Raw genomic sequence first — 17,427 nt, 5'->3', positions numbered from 1 at the left:
CCCTGCTGAGCAGAGAGCCCGATGCGGGACTCGATCCCAGGACCCTGAGATCATGACCTGAGCCGAAGGCAGCGGCTTAACCCACTGAGCCACCCAGGCGCCCCTAAATAGATAAAATCTTAAAAAAAACAAATAAACCTCAGTAATCTGCAACTCAGACATTTTGTTGTGAAGATGCTCACTGAGGTGTTGCTTTTAACAAAAAAAAAGTGAAGAAACCTAAATTATGAAGGAAATCACAATGTGTCCACAGAATGGGAAAGGTAGCAGGAGGGGCGCCTGGGTGGCTCAGTGGGTTAAGCGTCTGCCTTCAGCTCAGGTCATGATCCCAGGGTCTTGGGATCGAGCCCCACATCGGGCTCTCTGTTCAGCAGGGAGCCTGCTTCCCTACTCTCTCTTTGCCTGCCTCTCTGCCTACTTGTGATCTCTGTCTGTCTAATAAATAAATCTTATAAAAAAAAAAAAGAAAGAAAAAGAAAAGGTAGCTGGTAAAAATGCTAACAAGTAATCTGTAATGCTCATGAGGGAACGGGAAGTAAGTCAGAAGGCAAACATGCAATTATATAACGGATACGTGTATGTGCTTATAGAGCGGGTACAGAAAAGACTAGAAGGAAACACACGAAAATGCCGACAGCTGCTGCCTGCGGTTGGTGATGTCAGAGGTGATGTTTATTTCCTTTCTAGGTCTTTCCATCTCTCACATGCCCTCAACTTACATACTACTTCCATGTTAGCCAACGTATACTGACATATTTGTAGGTGAAATGCACCAGGTCTGACCCCGCCGGGGGGGCTGGAGTTGAAACAACAGCAGTCATGCTTTGGTAACTGTTGAAGCCAGGAGATCGGGACGGGAGGGCTCACAGGATTGTCTCTATTTTTGGATGTGTTTGGAATTTTTCATGGTAAAAGTGTTGCTTTGAATGCTGCCAAAGAGCTTTACGAAGGAAAGAAAAAAATAAGGAATGAAAAACAGTACCAAAAATGAGTATCAATTAACCTGGGCAAGACCAACGGCAATTAATTCCAGTGCAACTGGACCGTGAAGTTTGGGTCTTCATGGTGCGGGAAGAGGTGGGGGGTGCTGGGAGGGTAGGGGGCGCTGCCTCTTTCAGAACCCCGGAGGTGGGAGCCTTACCGGCCACCTGGCACCAGGGCCCCAGCAAACCTGTCAGTTTCTTGAGCTCAGTGCCCTCTCCCTGTGTTCTGGCTCCATTCACCCGAGTCAACCGATATTATGTTTCCTCGGTCCGACAAATAGCTTTAAAACAATTCGTCTAGAAAAAGATGTTGCTTTCCAGCCCTTGGACTACAGACATGCAAGACAATATGGATTTCAAGTGCCGCTCACTCTTTCTGGCTAGAGTTTCCTGATTTGGAAGAGACAAGATAGAGCAGGAGACATCCAGCCATTTGTGACAACAAAACAGAAATCGGCGAAAAGCTCAATGTTTTGATTGTGAGAACTGCCATCCAGAGGAAAATTCAGGAGCTTTCAAAACAACAGTCAGGGCTGGCAGCCTGGAGGAACACGGCAAGGGGAGGGAAAGGCCTGGATTGTGAGCCGGCGCCGGTCTCTTCCCCTCCGCAGCTCACCCTCTCCCGCCACGGACGGTTGGGACCTGCAGGGGCAGACGCGTGGGAGGCCAGCCTCTTCTGGCCCCAAGTCCTCAAACGCGACTCTAGACCACAGCCCTCCAGGGCACCTTCTCCGACATGCCCCCGCCTTCCCAGCTCTGGATGAGTTGCCCCCTCTGCTAGATTCCCACATCCCCCCTCCCCAATCGCCAGAGTTACCCCAATCCCAGATGCATCACTCTGGGCTCTACCTGCCCACCTCCTCCAGCTAGATGCACATCAAAGCAGATAACGTGATCACAGATACAGCTGCGGAGCATTCTGGCACAGGGTAGAGGCTCAATAAATGTTTGAAGAATGAACCTATTAATGAGCCAATAAATAAATCAATTCCAAAGAGGTCGATGAATGGGTTTCAGAGAATCTGTGGACCCCCAACAATTGCACGCGAATGAGCCATGCGTGTTTTGGACGTGTATTCCTCGGTGGGGGATGGGTGGTGGGGGGTAGGGTCCATAGTTTTCATTAGTGTATAAAATGATCATGACTCCCTCCCTGACTCACTCCAGATTATTTTATATTCCTTGGGTGAGTATGTGGGCCTAGCTTTGAGGTGCCAGTGATTTTAAGAAGTCACCTTATATTCTAGAGTGAGTTTTTATTTTGTTTTGGGGAAACAAGCACAGCTGGCGACCAGGGGGAAATGATTGATGTCTTCTCACCTCAGTGAGACTTAAGAAGAAAAGATCCTCGGAACATACCAACTCCAGCAAAAATTACAGATGGTGACAAACTGCCACTCCCATGTCGTGTTTCCTCCTTGAATGGGTCACAGGGTCACTTCCACGGAGAGGAACACGTCTGAGGGGCTGTCATGCACAAATTGAGCAAATATTCTTTCTCTTCAATTCTGTATTATAATTACTTGGATTTTTTTTTAACCTACTTCTAATAAATAAATAATTAGAAGAGAGCCATTTCCATCACCTGGAACATTGTAAAATTGGAATGCCAAGACAGAGCGTTTGGAAAGCAATTCTGGATTTTTTTTTCCCTTGGGAGATATGAAGAGACACAGGAAGTAAGTAAACTTAATGACTACCATCCGGAGCCATTACTGCCATAAGGAAATGCAAAATGCAGGGGGTACAACAGACAAGAAAGAAAAAATTGACAACTGGAAATTCAGAGAGGCTCTGGCTCTCTCTCTTTAGAGTATGAAAGTATCCTTATACAACAATGTGTACAAAAACATGAATATACTTCAGGAAGTAATCACATTAATTGGATGCAGTAGCAAAACTCCTCGTTTGAAGATTGCTGGCAATTATTCTAAACATTGTCTTTGGTAGCTGTACTTCTTAGCCAAAAACATTCCCACTAGTAAATATGACGCCGGCTGACCTACTTATGTTTATATTTATATATGTGTGTGTGACTTGATATATACATAGGTTTTCTGCTTTTCAAATACCGTCTACCCTTCAAGATGATGTAAAGTCCTTTGGGGATTTGAGGTGATCTGCCGGGATCATAAATTCCTCCCCCATGCCGGGCAAATTTATACTGAATTACTCACACGCTTGCAGAAAGTGAGGATGTGGGTTTTCAGCCAAATCCAAGGGCCTAAAGTACCGGGACTTGGGGATTAAAAAAAAAAAAAAAAAAAATTCAAGGATTTGAGAAGTGCAGAGTGACTGAGTTAGAAAGAACCTCAGAGGTGACCCCAATCCAATCTTGCCACTAGGAGTCCAACTCGCCGCCCCACTCCTGATAGACGGGCAGTCACTCTCGGCTCAGCCACATCTGACAGACGGTTGTTCCATGAAACATCACGGTGTGCGGTAGGACCTAATGGCCAAAGCTTAGCCCTCACATCAAGCTGGAACTTTATCCCTGATAATTTCATCCTCTGGCCTTAGCTCTGTTCCCCAAAAAATAAAAACAAAAAATAAGACTAAGCCTTCTACCCCATAACTAAGCCCATCTCTCCTGTCGTCTCTGAGACTTCTCCAGGCTGGACCTCTCTAAATATTTTCTTCTGAGACTCTTCCTATAAGTCATTTAGATCCATGCAATCTTGAAGGCCCTGACCCAGGACGCACTGTAGTTTTCCAACATCCATCTTTAAATATCATCCCCCAAAACAAAGTCAAGTCTACAGATCATGGTGTTTTGTGTTGTTGGAGACATCATCAGTTATGCCACTTAGCCATTGCTTCTACACCCCTGCTAATAGCAGCAATCTTTGCATTGTTGGCAATTATCCATTCTTGAAACAGAATCTTGACTGTTGAACTTTTCCAGTGATGTTCAAGGGTTGGTATGGGACCCAGTTCTGGCCAATGATATGTAAGGGGACATCAACTCTAATGGAAAAAGAGAGGGCCTAGAAGAAAGCTTCTTCTCCCCCTTTTTGAATGCTGGCTTATGAAGATGTGATGGCTGGTACAGAAGCAGCCATTTTGTGACCAAGAGGAAACAATCACTGAGAGAGGCAAAATACAAAAATAGAAAGGACCTGAGTCTTTGATGGGTTACTGAGTCACTAAATAAGACCTTGTCACTAAATCAGGCTCCTAGTTAAACAAAAAAAACAATGTGTCTTAATTGTTTAAACCACGACTGGTCAAACATTCTGTTACTTGCAGCTAAAAACACTCCTAACAATAGAAAAGGTATAATGGGGCTATTATCTCCCTTGATTTGACATTATATTTGCAGAAATGTGGCCTTCACTTTTTTAAGGGCCATCTCACTACCTAGAATCTGCTGTGCATCTGGTCTAAAACAAGCAAATAAACAAAATCCCTGTGATTGGAGATCACAATCTCAAATGCTCGCAGAGACCATGCAATTAACATAACTGGGTGAATCTGGACAGATGGGAGATAACAGGGAGCAAGGGCATTGAAATTCAAGCATTTTAAATAGTATATTAGTGAAATAAAATACTAATGTCTCTTTGAGGCAGATTCAGCAGGCAGTCCCCCAGTTCATGACCCTTGCAAAAATCATTCTCAGGTTTAGAAGCTACATCTCCCCCTTCCTGCAAGAGTACCATTTCTTCTGAAGTCCTCCAGTGCACCCTGTAGCATGGGTCCCTCCCTTCAATCCAGAAAGACAGTCCTGAATTCTAATTCCATCATCCAACATCTTAACCAATCTGGATAAGCCAACCAAACTATTAACATAAAAATCTATTGTCCCTCTTGAAACTAAGCCCCTTGTCTAAACCAGCTGGATTCACAATCATTAACTTAAGACGGTAATGAAATCAGAGTGTAAATAGAACCATGTAAGGATTCTTTAATCAAATACCTCGGGGGCTGCCAGGTTCCCTGGGCTATCACTGAGTTGTTTTATCCTTGGCAGAGACAAAATGAAAAACTGTGTCTGTCCACACCCTGAAGCCCTAAGCCCGGGTGCAAACATAAGGTCTGATCAGGGGAGTTATTTACTGCAAAGCTCCCTGAGACCGGCTCCTCTAGAGGTCACTTCTGCACTGGCAACATTTGCCTTTACTTTGCCAGGATAAAACCCCCGGCAAGTGTGCAGAACTAAAAGCACCTGGCTGTCCCAGGAAATTCATATTCCTCTTCATGTTCATATCAAGGAAATGTGTGTCAGTTCATGTTGGACTGTCCACTTCTCAGAGTTCTACAGGGATTCATCCCCACTTTCATATCCCTACATGGCCCTTCATCATTTCTCTAGTGATTACAAAGCACATGCACATTTGACAAAAATAAATGCTACAAAACACAGAAACAACACCAAGAGCATTCCTGGAGTAAATACTTATTATGAGCCAAGCACTGAGCTACTCTATGAAGTAGGTACTATTTTTTTTTTATTTTTAAGATTTCATTTATTTATTTGACAGAGAGAGAGAGAGATCACAAGCAGGCAGAGAGGCAAAGAGAGAGGAGGAAGCAGGCTCCCCACTGAGCAGAGAGCCCAACTCGGGGCTCAGTCCCGGGACTCTGAGATCATGACCTGAGCCGAAGGCAGAGGCTTAACCCACTGAGCCACCCAGGTGCCCCAGTAGGTACTATTTCTGCCTCTGTTTGGAACATGAAGACACTGAGGTCAGGCTGGGGTCAGAAACAAACAAAAGACACTGAGGCCCAAAGCCTTTGAGGGGTGTCCCCAAGATCACCCAGCTGGTAAGTGAAAGCCTGAATTTCAACTCAGACAACCTAACTCAAAGGTTTAACTTATTCACCATGCCGGAATGACATTTCTTCAAAGACTGACGTAGCCACGAGTCTACCACTCAAAGATAACCACTGCTCACTTTGTGGGATGTTTCTTGTTGGTCTTTTCTTGAAGGTGAAAAAATTTTCAGAGCTGGAATAGGCCTTAGAGATGATACCACTCCAACCCTTGTTTTGCAGGAGAGCCCAAGGCCCAGAAAGGTAAAGGGCCTTTCTCCAGGTCATACTATATTTGGAAACGGAATATAGGTCCTCGAACCCTTTGTGCAAGGTTTTCTGGGGCCTTCGGACTCAAGTTGCTTGGTAGGGGCTTCGTGGAGTACTGTGTTGAGAAGGGTCTAAGGCCTGTGGGCTCAGAAATGCTACAGCAGATTAGTGACGGCAGCAGGGAACACAGCAGCCTGGCCACGTGCCCATCAGGAATTTGCCACCTACCAAGAAGTAGCCCCTGGAAGAGAAGGAGAATGCCAGGGGAAGGCTTTCTTAATAAAGACCAGCTATGCTCTTCACCTGCATGGGGGATCTCAAACCCCAGCGCCTTCAGGGCCAGGTCTCTAACATGAATGAGTCAAGTGGGCAAGAGGAGAAATGAACAAAGGAACAGCACCTGCCCTAGGGGGTGGGGTGCCAGTCACCTCCACCCAGCCGCTGGCTGCCAAGGGGAGAGATGGGGCCGGTGTTCCCCAGCCTGCTGATTTTTTCCAATAAAGCACGAAATTCGGATTTCTTAAAAACCGCGACGTCTCCTAACGTTAATGCTGGCAATGCCGTCAAATTTGAATAATAAACAGGCAGTGCAGGACAAGCAAAATACACCTGCTAATAACATTATAATCTCTTATTTTGATGATGGCCTGACCGAAGCCATCACTCTATGTTACAAACCCAAGATTCTATTTCTCTTCTCTTCTCTCACTCTCTCTCCCTTTCCGCCCCTCCCTCCCCCCTCCATCACTCCATCCAGAGAAGCATTTCCCACCTGGGGCTACCATAAAGAACATACACACTGCCCCCTCCGAACCCACCAGAACACAGCTATCCAGAGTCCAGGTGATTACCAATGACTCCAAGGGCCACTTGGGAAGTTAGTCATCCTCTCAGGGTGATGCCTTTTGCTCTCCGATGACTTACGTAAGGAGGAGTAGATGATTGCATCTGACATGCCTCATCGCAAAGGCTAAAGATAGGCCTCCCCACTCTCTCAGGAACTACCTGATGCCTTCATGGCAGGGGCTGAGTGGGCTCCACCAATACTGCCATGTGCATGTCTGCCCTTCCCATGAGCTTTCAGTGTTTCACTCAAAGCCAAACTCGGGAGCTGCCAGGTTATAAGAGAAAGTTCCACCTCCTGCTGATGACCTATTACTCAGCAGCACCATCCAGGCCTTTTGTATGGAACCCCCCAGTTTCTGTTAATCTAAAGGGTGGCTAGTAATTATCTGCCCATGAGAGAGTAAGAGGAGACTTGGCACACACCCATGACATCAACCGGCATTTAGGGAACCAACACTGCACAGAAAGCCCTAAACCACAGTGTGGCAAGTTCATCTGGAAACTGGAGCAAGCTGGCATCAGAACCAACACCTTGATTCATTCAGTCAACAAACATTTACCAAGAAACAAATGCAAAGGGCAAGATCAGCACAAGGTGCCAAGAAGAACACACAGGTGAACCAGAAATCAACCTTACTAAAGGTGGAAAAATAGAAATATTAGTTTCAATGAATGTGGTAAAAACAGAATACTCCACAGCCCTTTAAAATCATATTTGAGGAGCGCTTGGGTGGCTCAGTGAGTTAAGCGTCTGCCTTCAGCTCAGGTCATGATCTCAAGGTCCTGGGCTTGAGTCCTACATCAAGCTCCTTGATGAGCAGAGAGCCTGCTTCTCCCTCTCCCTCTCCCTCTGCCTGCCACTCCCCTTCCTTGTGCACACACACTCTCTCTTCCTCTGTCAAATAAATAATTTTTAAAATTATTTTTAAAATAATAATAATAATAAAATAACATTTGGGAAGTCTACTTAATAATAAGGGAAAATTCCATGAATACATAATCAAGTTTGAAAAAAATAAAAGCAGGACGTGAAATATAACTGGGTCAAAATCAGAGTGAACACCCTCAGTAAACTTCCTCTTCTCCTAAGACATAGAATTTATAGATAAATCTTTAGATGTTTTAAAATTTACATAGTACTGCTTGGAAATAGGAAAAGGGAATCACAGATCAAAAATGAAGAGGACTCACTGAAAATAAGGGAATCAAAAGAATGGGACTCTACAATTTCACATAGGAATCAAAGTCACATGGTTCATGGGGGATGGGTTCAAAATGAGCCATGGAAGCAGAGGCCCCAACATCTACCCAGGGGTAAGAGGCAAAACTGTACCCAGAATCATGCTGCTAGGAATCATGGCCAAAAAGGATGCCCCTGTCTGTGGCAAGGAGCCAAAATGAAGCAACTTACATTAGACTGAGATCCAAGCCTGCATGAAAGGATGTATAGAACAGGGAGAAAGCTCTAAGCTTAGCTGTTGACATGAGATTTACTATCCTTGCAGACAAAGGGCAGAGGGAATCATAAAATCACCTTAAAAATTCACAAACAAAAATCAGAGGACATATGAGGACATCCAATGATCAGAATCTACAAAATGAAAGAATTCATACCTGAAGAAACAAAGACGCTAAAGCAATCAGAGAAGAACTTTTCAGTCCTTTTATTTTTCCCCTCTAATCCTCAAAGGGACAGAGGAAGGATTTACATTCACAAAGTGAAAAAGAGTTTTGTTATAAAACAAAAAAAAGCAAGGAGGTATAAAAAGGGGCCAATCATTCATCTTGGAAATAAGATGAACTACTGTTGAAATTAAAAGCTTAATGGAGGCTGGGTGGCTCACTGGGTTCAAGCCTCTGCCTTCAGCTCAGGTCATGTTCCCAGGGTCCTGGGATGGAGCACTGTATCGGGCTCTCTGCTTGGCAGAGAGCCTGCTTCCTCCTCCCTCTCTCTCTCTGCCTATTTATGATCTCTGTCAAATAAATAAATAAATAAAAATCTTAAAAAAAAAAAAAGCTTAACAGAGAGGCAAAATAAGAGACCAGGTACAAATAAAAAGAGCTGGTTAGGGGTGCCTGGGTGGCTCAGTGGGTTAAGCCTCTGCCTTTGGCTTTCGTCATGATCCCAGGGTCCTGGGATCGAGCCCCACATCAGGCTCTCTGCTCAGCAGGGAGCCTGCTTCCTCCTCCCTCTCTCTGCCTGCCTCTCTGTCTACTTGTGATCTCTGTCAAATAAAAAAAAATAATAATAAAAAAAATAAAAGAGCTGGTTAACTGGAATACAGAACTAAGGAAACCTTCCCAAACATTGCACAGGGAGACAGAGAACTGGGAAAAAAAAAAAAAAAAGTTTAATTTAAGATAACTGGACGATTGGGGTGCCTGGGTGGCTCAGTGGGTTAAGCCTCTGCTTTCAGCTCGGGTCATGATCCCAGGGTCCTGGGATCGAGCCCCACGTTGGGCTCTCTGCTCAGCAGGGAGCCTGCTTCCTCCTCTCTCTCTGCCTGCCTCTCTGCCTACCTATGATCTCTGTCAAATAAATAAATAAAATCTTTAAAAAAAAAAATACCTGGACGATGGATCAAGAAACTACATATGGAGAGAACAGAGAAAATGTTGGAGAGGAAAGATCCAAAACATAATGGCTGAGATTTTTTCCGGAATTAAAGAAAACCCTGGATCTTCTGACTAAAAAAAGCCCACAGAGTGCAAAGTACAAAAAAAAAAAAAAAAAAAATCCCATATATGCAGTATAATCCTGAACTGATAAGTAACTAAATAGAGCTCAGAAGGAAATAGACCCACGTGTCCAACTGTGGTTACGCTGGTGACAGAACTTAGAGAGGAGAACTTTATTTTTTCTTTAAATGTTAATATACTTTCTAAGCAGTCCACAGTGAAACATTAGGTTTATAAACTGGGAGAGAGAGTATTCATTATTTCAAATACACATAAACACACTTTTTAAAAAAAAGGTTTGTCCTCAAGGAACTTACATTCTAGCAGAGAAGATGAGGTATGGATAGAAATGTCATATAAAACAAAGTTCATGGACAGATGTAGCTAAAATCTAAGCAAGCCTTGCCTTTTCCCCAAAGAGCCATTAGAAGTGGAGGAGAGGGTCGAGGATGTGAGGACACTGAGCAGAAATGTGAACGTCTAGGGCATATGCCTGATGTATTAGGGACTATTGCAGCAACAAGAATGTATTCCATTTGGAGAGGATCAAAATGGCCAAACCAAGATAAGAGTAGAACTGTATCTCTACAGCAACCATTACTTTCACCTCTAACTTAATTATATTTCAAGACCACCCATTGATAGAAGGAAACATTAACATCTGTCTTGTAAATTAACACCACAAAAATGTGCCACTTAACACATTTCCATTATTATAAGGCTTTGTTCTTTTTTTCCTTGGGTTAAGTAGACTGAAGGAAAGGTAAAAATGGTGTGTGTGTGGCAGGGTGGGTGGGGGTGTGTGTGTTCAATTTACCTGATAATCAAATTAACTACCATTCTTGTCCACAGGGACACTAGTAACTATCATGTTACCAATTTGGAAGTGAAAACAAACACAAGTATGTTCTGGGCTTTACCAAATGAACATCATGTTAGGGGAAGACAGAAAGGCCTTTTCCCTTTGGGGAGATGCAGACTTTGTGGCCACGGCACCATGGGCACACTCAACCACTCAAGGTAAGTTTTAGGCAACATCTCATGGCTGCTTCTTCCAAACAAACTGCATTCAGCATTCAGCTCCCAAAAAAACAGGTGGTAAAGGCACAAGCCAACTAGATGTGCTACTAATGGAAGGAAGGGCTGTTCACATCTCAGACAATCTCTTTCCCTTTTTTAACACATCCAAGTTTCTCAAAATACCACTCTTTAACCCACCTCCACTCAACATCACCTGCTCATCCCACACGTGAGGCCCAACATATACCCCAACATTATCTGCGCTAACTTCTTTGATTCCCTGCAATTAAGACCAACTTGGAAAGCCCCGACGATAATGAGGAGTAACCAATTCTCTTCACCATCTTTGAACCAATGTATATTTCCTTCCTCTCTTTGTCAGCTTTTAAATCTCTCTCTAATCTTGATTCTCTGAAAATGTCCTTTCTCATCTTTCTCTTGCCATTTCCTGATTCCCTTTTCCTTCTGTACTCTTCAATGGGGTCATGCTCTTGTCCAATCCCCATTAGGCAGCTTCATTCTACAGAAGAGGAGGATGCTTCCGCCCATACCCTCAAAACTCCCCTTCTAATACTCCTTTAAGGAAGGAGCAGCTGCTGGTCCAGTAGGTCCAAGCCTGACATTCACAGTGGGCAGGGTAGCTGTATATCAAACAAGTGCTCAACTATGAGCCGACTCTCTGTTCCTGCTCCTTTGCCTCCAGGCCAATGGGTAAGTCAGGTAAGAGCCTGAGCCACACACCTGCCAGCTCATCCCTCCCAGCCTCAAGACTCCTTCTCCAAGTCAGATTTCACCATATGTCCCCGCAGATTATGCTGGCCCTAATCAATCCATTAATTTCACTTTCAACATGGCTACTGTCTTTTGCATGTTGCTTCTTTGGTCAAAACTTCAGATCCCCAAATCACACTCCAAACCCCTGCTAGAAACTGTAGTTCTTCTTCATGCCTTCGTCAGAGGGTCAGTCATTCCTTTCGCACAAGCCCTAGGCTCTGATTCATTGCACCTCTCCATGGCTTAGAACCTCCTATAAAATGAGACTAATTCCCTGACCCTCTTGAAGATAGGATGACAATGTTAGAGCATAGGCTTAATTTGCTGGAATGTGAGATCACAGCTGGAGAACAAAACACTGAGATCTAGTTCCGTTTCCCACCATGTGGGCCCAGCCAAGTCATTATCTGCCCCCCACACACCCCCGTGCCTCAGGCACTTCATCTGAAAGTTGTAGGATGATCTAAGAGACTCCAAGACCCTTCCCAGCTTGAGAAATTAGTGGCAGGGCCACCTGTTCCCTACTCTATTTCATCCAAGAAAGGAGCCCCCCAAAAACCGAGAGGTGGCTGGGAAAAGGCTCAGCCACACGTAGAAATTCTGCTAGGCTGCAAACCAGTTAAAATGAATGTTTAATAAGATACTGCATCGGTTGTATACTTCGGCTGAATGTGCTGCAGCCCAGGAGACCTGAAAGAATTAATACGGTTCCCAAAGGAGCTGGTGGGAATTGCTGAGGCAGAGGCAGAATCTGATTTGATGAATATAAAAGTGCTTTGAGAGCGTCAGAAAGAAAGTGCCCTGACAAATGTCTGCTTGCTCCATGTGGATGTCTCCTGCTATCTAAGGAACACACTCCAAGATGCTCTCAGGGCTGGGGACCATGGCATCCGAGGCCAAGCACCCCCTCCTCTCCTTCCTACCCCACCCCAGTCCTTCCGTGGGGCTTCGAGATACAGTGCACCCATGAGTCTAGTTTTTTCTCCTTCCTTACTTTGGTTCTCCCTTCTGGCTCTCTTCTGTCCCTCGGCTTCTGCATGACCCTCAAATCAGGCTCTCGCAACGTCTCGTTCCAGTCTGGAAGTCTCTCTCTCTACTCTTCCCCAAACCAATACTCTCAGGGGGTCCACAGAAAGACCTTATCTCTCATTCTAAGCCAAGAGATGTGGACACACCTTTCATTAGGACACTCTGCAACTTCCTACCAAAACCCATCCTGGGGAGGCAACCCCTCCATTTACCCCTGTTAGCCCCACTCACGGAACATGTAGGGAAATGCCAGGACCTCCATGCTCAGGGTCTGTGCTCAGTTCTCTCTACTCAATCCTTAGAGGAACACCCTCCTGGGTGCCTCTAGCCCAGGACTTCTCAAACCCTCTACCCCATTTTCCCCAACAGCAGACAGCCTGTGGAAACATGACATTTCTCTGCCCTTTTGTGCTTTACCTAAAAACTATGCATTCTATTCTGTAACATACCCACGTTTAATCGTTTTAAAAATAGTTTTAGACACTTACCACAGAGGGAAAAATTGACATTTCCCCACAAATCGGGTAAAGCTGATATTCTAGAAACATGAGCCATAGCATTGCAAGTATCCCCAGGCTCACCTCTGGGCACTGTTTGGAAAGCTCCAAGCGTTCCACCACCCCATTACACATTACACATCTGCATTTTCTGAGTTCTTCCTGGCACAGCCAAAGTGCCTCTGAGTACCCCACTCTCAGAACCAAGGAAAAATGCATTTCCATTCATTTCTGGGTTGGAGAGGCAGGACCTGGCTCTCACCAGGACCACGACACTCTTTCAGATCAAAACAGATGCCAGGGGCTCCCAAAGACCTGTGGAGGCTGTGTTATGATGGCACACTTCTGGGTCCTGGCAGCGTATCACCTCTCCGACTTACCTTGTCAGCCATGATCATAGACGCGCCCCCGTGGATGCCCAGGATGGGTATGAAAGTCTGCGAAGAGATAAAATCCAGCATCTGAGCCACGGCCTCCTGGTCGGTGTCGTCCCCAAAGACAAGGCCATGGATGCGCGCCCCAGACATGAGGTCGCACACATGCGTAATGAGGCTCTTGGGGTCCGTCCGGTTCATCAGCAGGGCTACCACGTTCACGTCCAGGGGCAGCCCTGCTGCCTGCTCTGGGCCCCACAGGTTTCGCAGTTCGCGCTCCGTCACGTCGTGGCTGTGACCCAGCAGCACCGCAATGTTCAGCGCCGGGGTACCCTTCTCCGCCGCCGCGCCCTGCGCCGGGCCGCGCCAGACCAGAAGGGCCGGCAGCACCAGCAGGGTCCAATAACCCAGTCTGCCCATAGTCGCCACTTACGGTCCCTGCAAGGTGGAGAGGGAGAGTCAGCACCACAGGGAGTAAGGGTTCTAGAGGTAGGGGATCACTGACCCAGGCCCTGGCTCTAGGAGCCAGGCAAGGCACCCATCCCCCGAGCAAGCTCACAGAGTCCCTGCCTCCATTCCCCATTCCCGATGCCATCCACATCCCTCCGCCCAACTCTATCCACAACTCCCGTCGGAGCTAATTCTCCGTCCGTCCCCAAGTTCATCTTTGCATCCAACCTCCTTCTCACCCCGTCTCCAGCCTCTTCTCCATACGTAACTCTGCCCACATCTCCCACCACATCCCCAAGTTAGCTGTGGACCAGAGCCCCCTGAGCGTAGGCGCCCAGAGCAAACCCTCCATCCACCGGTCTCCCACCTGCCTAGTGCAGACCAAGTTACCAACCCCGCCCCCCGCTGGCGAGGAGCGAACTACAGACCAGCCCCCGTGTGCGGAGGCGGTGCTGAGACTCCGCAGCCCGGCTCCCGCGCTAGGCTATTCGACCCCGCCCCCTGTGAACCTGCCGGGCGCAGCACAGACCTGGCTCCACAGGGCCCCCGCTGCAGACCCGGAACCCCCACCCCGGCCCCGTGCATGAGAGTGAGGACACTCGCTCGTGCGCCCCAGGGTCCCGGGTGCCTAGGGGGAAATTAGGGTTCACTCCACCTCGCGTGGAACCACTCAACAGAAGGCGGGCCTCAGGGCCCGCCCCCTACTCTCGCGCCTGCACACACACGCGCGCACACACACACACACGCCCTCTCTCACGCGCGCCGCGTGCAATGCAGAACCCCGGAGAGGAGGGAAGGCGCGTCCCCCCACCCCGTGGGCCGGCGCGTGGGAGCTGGCAGAGAACGTGCGTGGGGGGAAAGGTAGGCTCCTAAGCAGCTTTCCGACGGACGCGAACTGTACAGCCCTTCCCCAGACTTCCCACCCCAAATCCTGTTACCAAGTCGTAAGGGCATGTGGGCAGTTGGCTGCACAACCTCACAGGCACGCGCGCGTTTCTGCGCACAGCCGCAGGCCGCCGTAGCGGTACCCACAGCCATCCGGAGTCCGCACACGTCCTCAGTCGGTGCACACACATGTATCGCGCTAGGTGCATAACTGCGCGTGCCTGCAAATAGCACAGTCGTGCACGCGTGCCCAGGCGCGCGCCCCTCGGGCCCGGCGCTGCCGGAGCCAGGGGAAGTTGAGGAGAACTCGTTCTGGCCGTGGCACTCTTCGGGTGAGCGTCCCGGAGCACGGAGCCGCAGCGCCCCCTGGTGCTCCTCCCGCGCCTCGCTAACAGATGCTCCCTCTCCCGCTTCCTCTCCCTCTCTCTCCTGATCCTTCTCCCGCTCTCTCTCCGGTCGAGTCTTCCTCTTCCCCGGCCGGCCGAGCCCAGGTCTCCCGCTGGGACGTACCTGTAGCCGGAGAAGGTCGAGGATGCAGTGGGGCGCGCTGCGCGCACGAGCATCTCGGCCGCCTCAGCAGCCACCGGGTTTAGCGGGTTCCCGCATGCTGCGGCCCCCGCGCGCTCCCCTGGCTGTCCCGCGCTGTCCGCATCGCCCCCACGGGGGGCGGCTATCCCAGCCGGAGGCTCTGCAGCAGGGCTCTATCGGGGTGGAGAAGAGACAGAAAGGCAGGGTCAGCCTACCGGCAGGGAAAAAGGCACTGGGGGGCAGGCTCAGTCCGCAATGCTGACAGCCCCCTGTGCGCACAGGGGGCTAGACCGGAGAGGGGGAGCTGAAGCTCGGTGCCCAAGACCCCTGTGCGGATCCTCAGACCCTGCGGTCGATATGGAGATCTCCGCTTCGGGGCGCACAGGAGAACCGGAGCCCCAGGTTGGCCACGCACGAGAAGCTAACTAGGCATCTCCACCCTCACCCCCTACCACCCGGTGCCGGCTGCTGGGAGTTGTTCGGTCAGGAGCTGCTGAGCGAGGGGGGTAGGGAGAAAAAGAGGAGGGAATGGGGGGGGGGGCGGCTGGCTGAGTTTGCGATGAGCCGGCAGGAGAGGGGGAGGGAAGGACTCGGGCTCCCGCGGTCCCGGATCCCCGAGGGAGGTGCGATCATTTCCACGCAACGACCCCCTTGCGGTCCTGCCGCCCCCTCCTATTCAGGCCTCCCACCGTCTTTCCCTCAAAGGGGCAGCCCAGGCCCCGCGTCCCGCGCCAGCACTCACCGCAGCCTCTCTCCACATAGTTCTCAGCAGTGGCCGCTCCTGGTCATCTCCAGGGCTGATGGCTGCGGCCCCGACTCTCAGCGCTCACCCAGCCCCATGCTCCGGCCAGCCCCGCGGCGCCTCCCTCCAAAAGCCGGAGCTCGGCTTCCAGCCCTACTCCGGACAGCAGCTGCCCGGTCCTCTGAGCGCGCCCGAGAGCCCTCTCCGCAGCCCAGGCTCCGGGCTGGTGGTGTGTGTGAGGGCGAGTGTGTGTGTGAGTGAGTGTGGGAGCGCGCGCGCGCGTGTGGCCGGGGATCCCCGCGGTCCCCGCCAGAGAGAGGCGCGGGCGGGGGATAGCAGCTCCCTCTGGGCCCTTCGCTGCGGGGCCAGCTCGCCACCAGGCTTTCAGCTCCTCATTTCCCGACGGGAGTCGGAAAGCGCCTAGCCACCCTGGCTCACAGCACTGGCAAAAGCGGGCTTCTGGGGCGGGCTTCTGATGCGGTCGCCTCGGAGGAAGAGGAGGAGGAAGGCAGGGGCGCCCCCACGCCAACTTAGGGACTTGTTCTCAGTCGACTAGACGCAGCAGCCCCCGCGACAGTCAGAGAGGCTTGGAGCTCCAGTGGGTGAAAGCATCTCCCGCCCGTAGCCGCCCTCCCCGGAGGCGGGCCGAGGCAGACCCCGCAGTCCCTCGGCGGCGGCGCGGAGCACGGCCACCGGTTCCCGGAGCGCACGGCGGCGACAGGGCCAGGATAGGCGGTAGCCTGGCGAAGGGGTGCCTGCGGCGGCGTGCCGCTATCCGCGGTGCTGAAGCCACGCTTTCCGCCCGCTCCTGAGCGTCTGGTGCGGCTGAAGAATCAATTATTCAGATCTCTGCTACCGCTTCCTCCTCCCCCAGTGCCTCGCGCTGGGTACAGCAATCCCCCTCCACGCACAGGCGCGCAGACCCACACACACACACGCACACATACACACACACATACCACAGAATCTGCTTCAGTGCTTCTCCCAGTGCATCGCCACCCCCGGAAGGGAACCCACTCCTCTCCTCTTGGGGAGCCAGAATCCTAAAAGTAAAGACATCTCTACATCCCCCACTTGCTTCCTTCTTGTTTTCTAAGTTATAGCAAACAAAAGTCGCCCTGAGGCTGCCACTTCTAAGCTACCAGCAGGGGTGAGCCAGAGAGCATGGGACTGCCTGGGTGTTTTGAGGCCTGGCTGGTTTGAATTCTGGCAATTGGGCATGAAAAACATTGTGCAGTGAGGAACTCTGCCCTCTTTACACTCAGCTGTATCTCTCCTTCCAGCTCTTCGGTCCCCACTTTCCTTACCTCAAGGCCTGGAAAGAAAGAGGCCTTAAATTACACGAGGTTTTTGTAATCACTGTACTTTTTAACCCTGCAATCTCCACTCATTAGTTTGATGTCACCTTTGGGCTTGCTCTACCTTTATCTTCCCTTATCAATTGCTACTCTGGAAAGTGAAGACAGTAAAAATATCTATTTCTCACAGTTATTGCAGAAAGAAAATGAGATAGCCTTAGTAAAGGAGCCAACAAAATCTGGCACATAGTAGGTGCTCAAACAACACGAGGGCCCTACAAGGTGGCCTAAGAGGGA

At 49.4% G+C, this 17,427-nt stretch overlaps 1 protein-coding gene across 1 annotated transcript in view; it reads right to left on the bottom strand.

Moving 5' to 3' along the window:
- Positions 1-16,744, bottom strand: part of GRIN2A (glutamate ionotropic receptor NMDA type subunit 2A) — a 374,525-nt gene extending 357,781 nt beyond the window's left edge. Inside the window, exons 1-3 of the mRNA XM_059415335.1 lie at positions 15,833-16,744; positions 15,073-15,263; positions 13,234-13,665 (exon numbers count right to left, since the gene is read on the bottom strand). Coding sequence (XP_059271318.1) covers positions 13,234-13,647 — 414 coding nt within the window. The 5' untranslated portion in view covers positions 13,648-13,665; positions 15,073-15,263; positions 15,833-16,744. The remainder of the gene's footprint in view (positions 1-13,233; positions 13,666-15,072; positions 15,264-15,832) is intronic.
- Between the last annotated feature and the right edge of the window lie 683 nt (positions 16,745-17,427).

The sequence above is a fragment of the Mustela nigripes genome, chromosome 11 (assembly GCF_022355385.1).
Source record: "Mustela nigripes isolate SB6536 chromosome 11, MUSNIG.SB6536, whole genome shotgun sequence".
Taxonomy (NCBI): domain Eukaryota; kingdom Metazoa; phylum Chordata; class Mammalia; order Carnivora; family Mustelidae; genus Mustela; species Mustela nigripes.
Note: the sequence above shows the minus strand (reverse complement) of the source record. Positions and strands in the feature narration are given on the sequence as shown.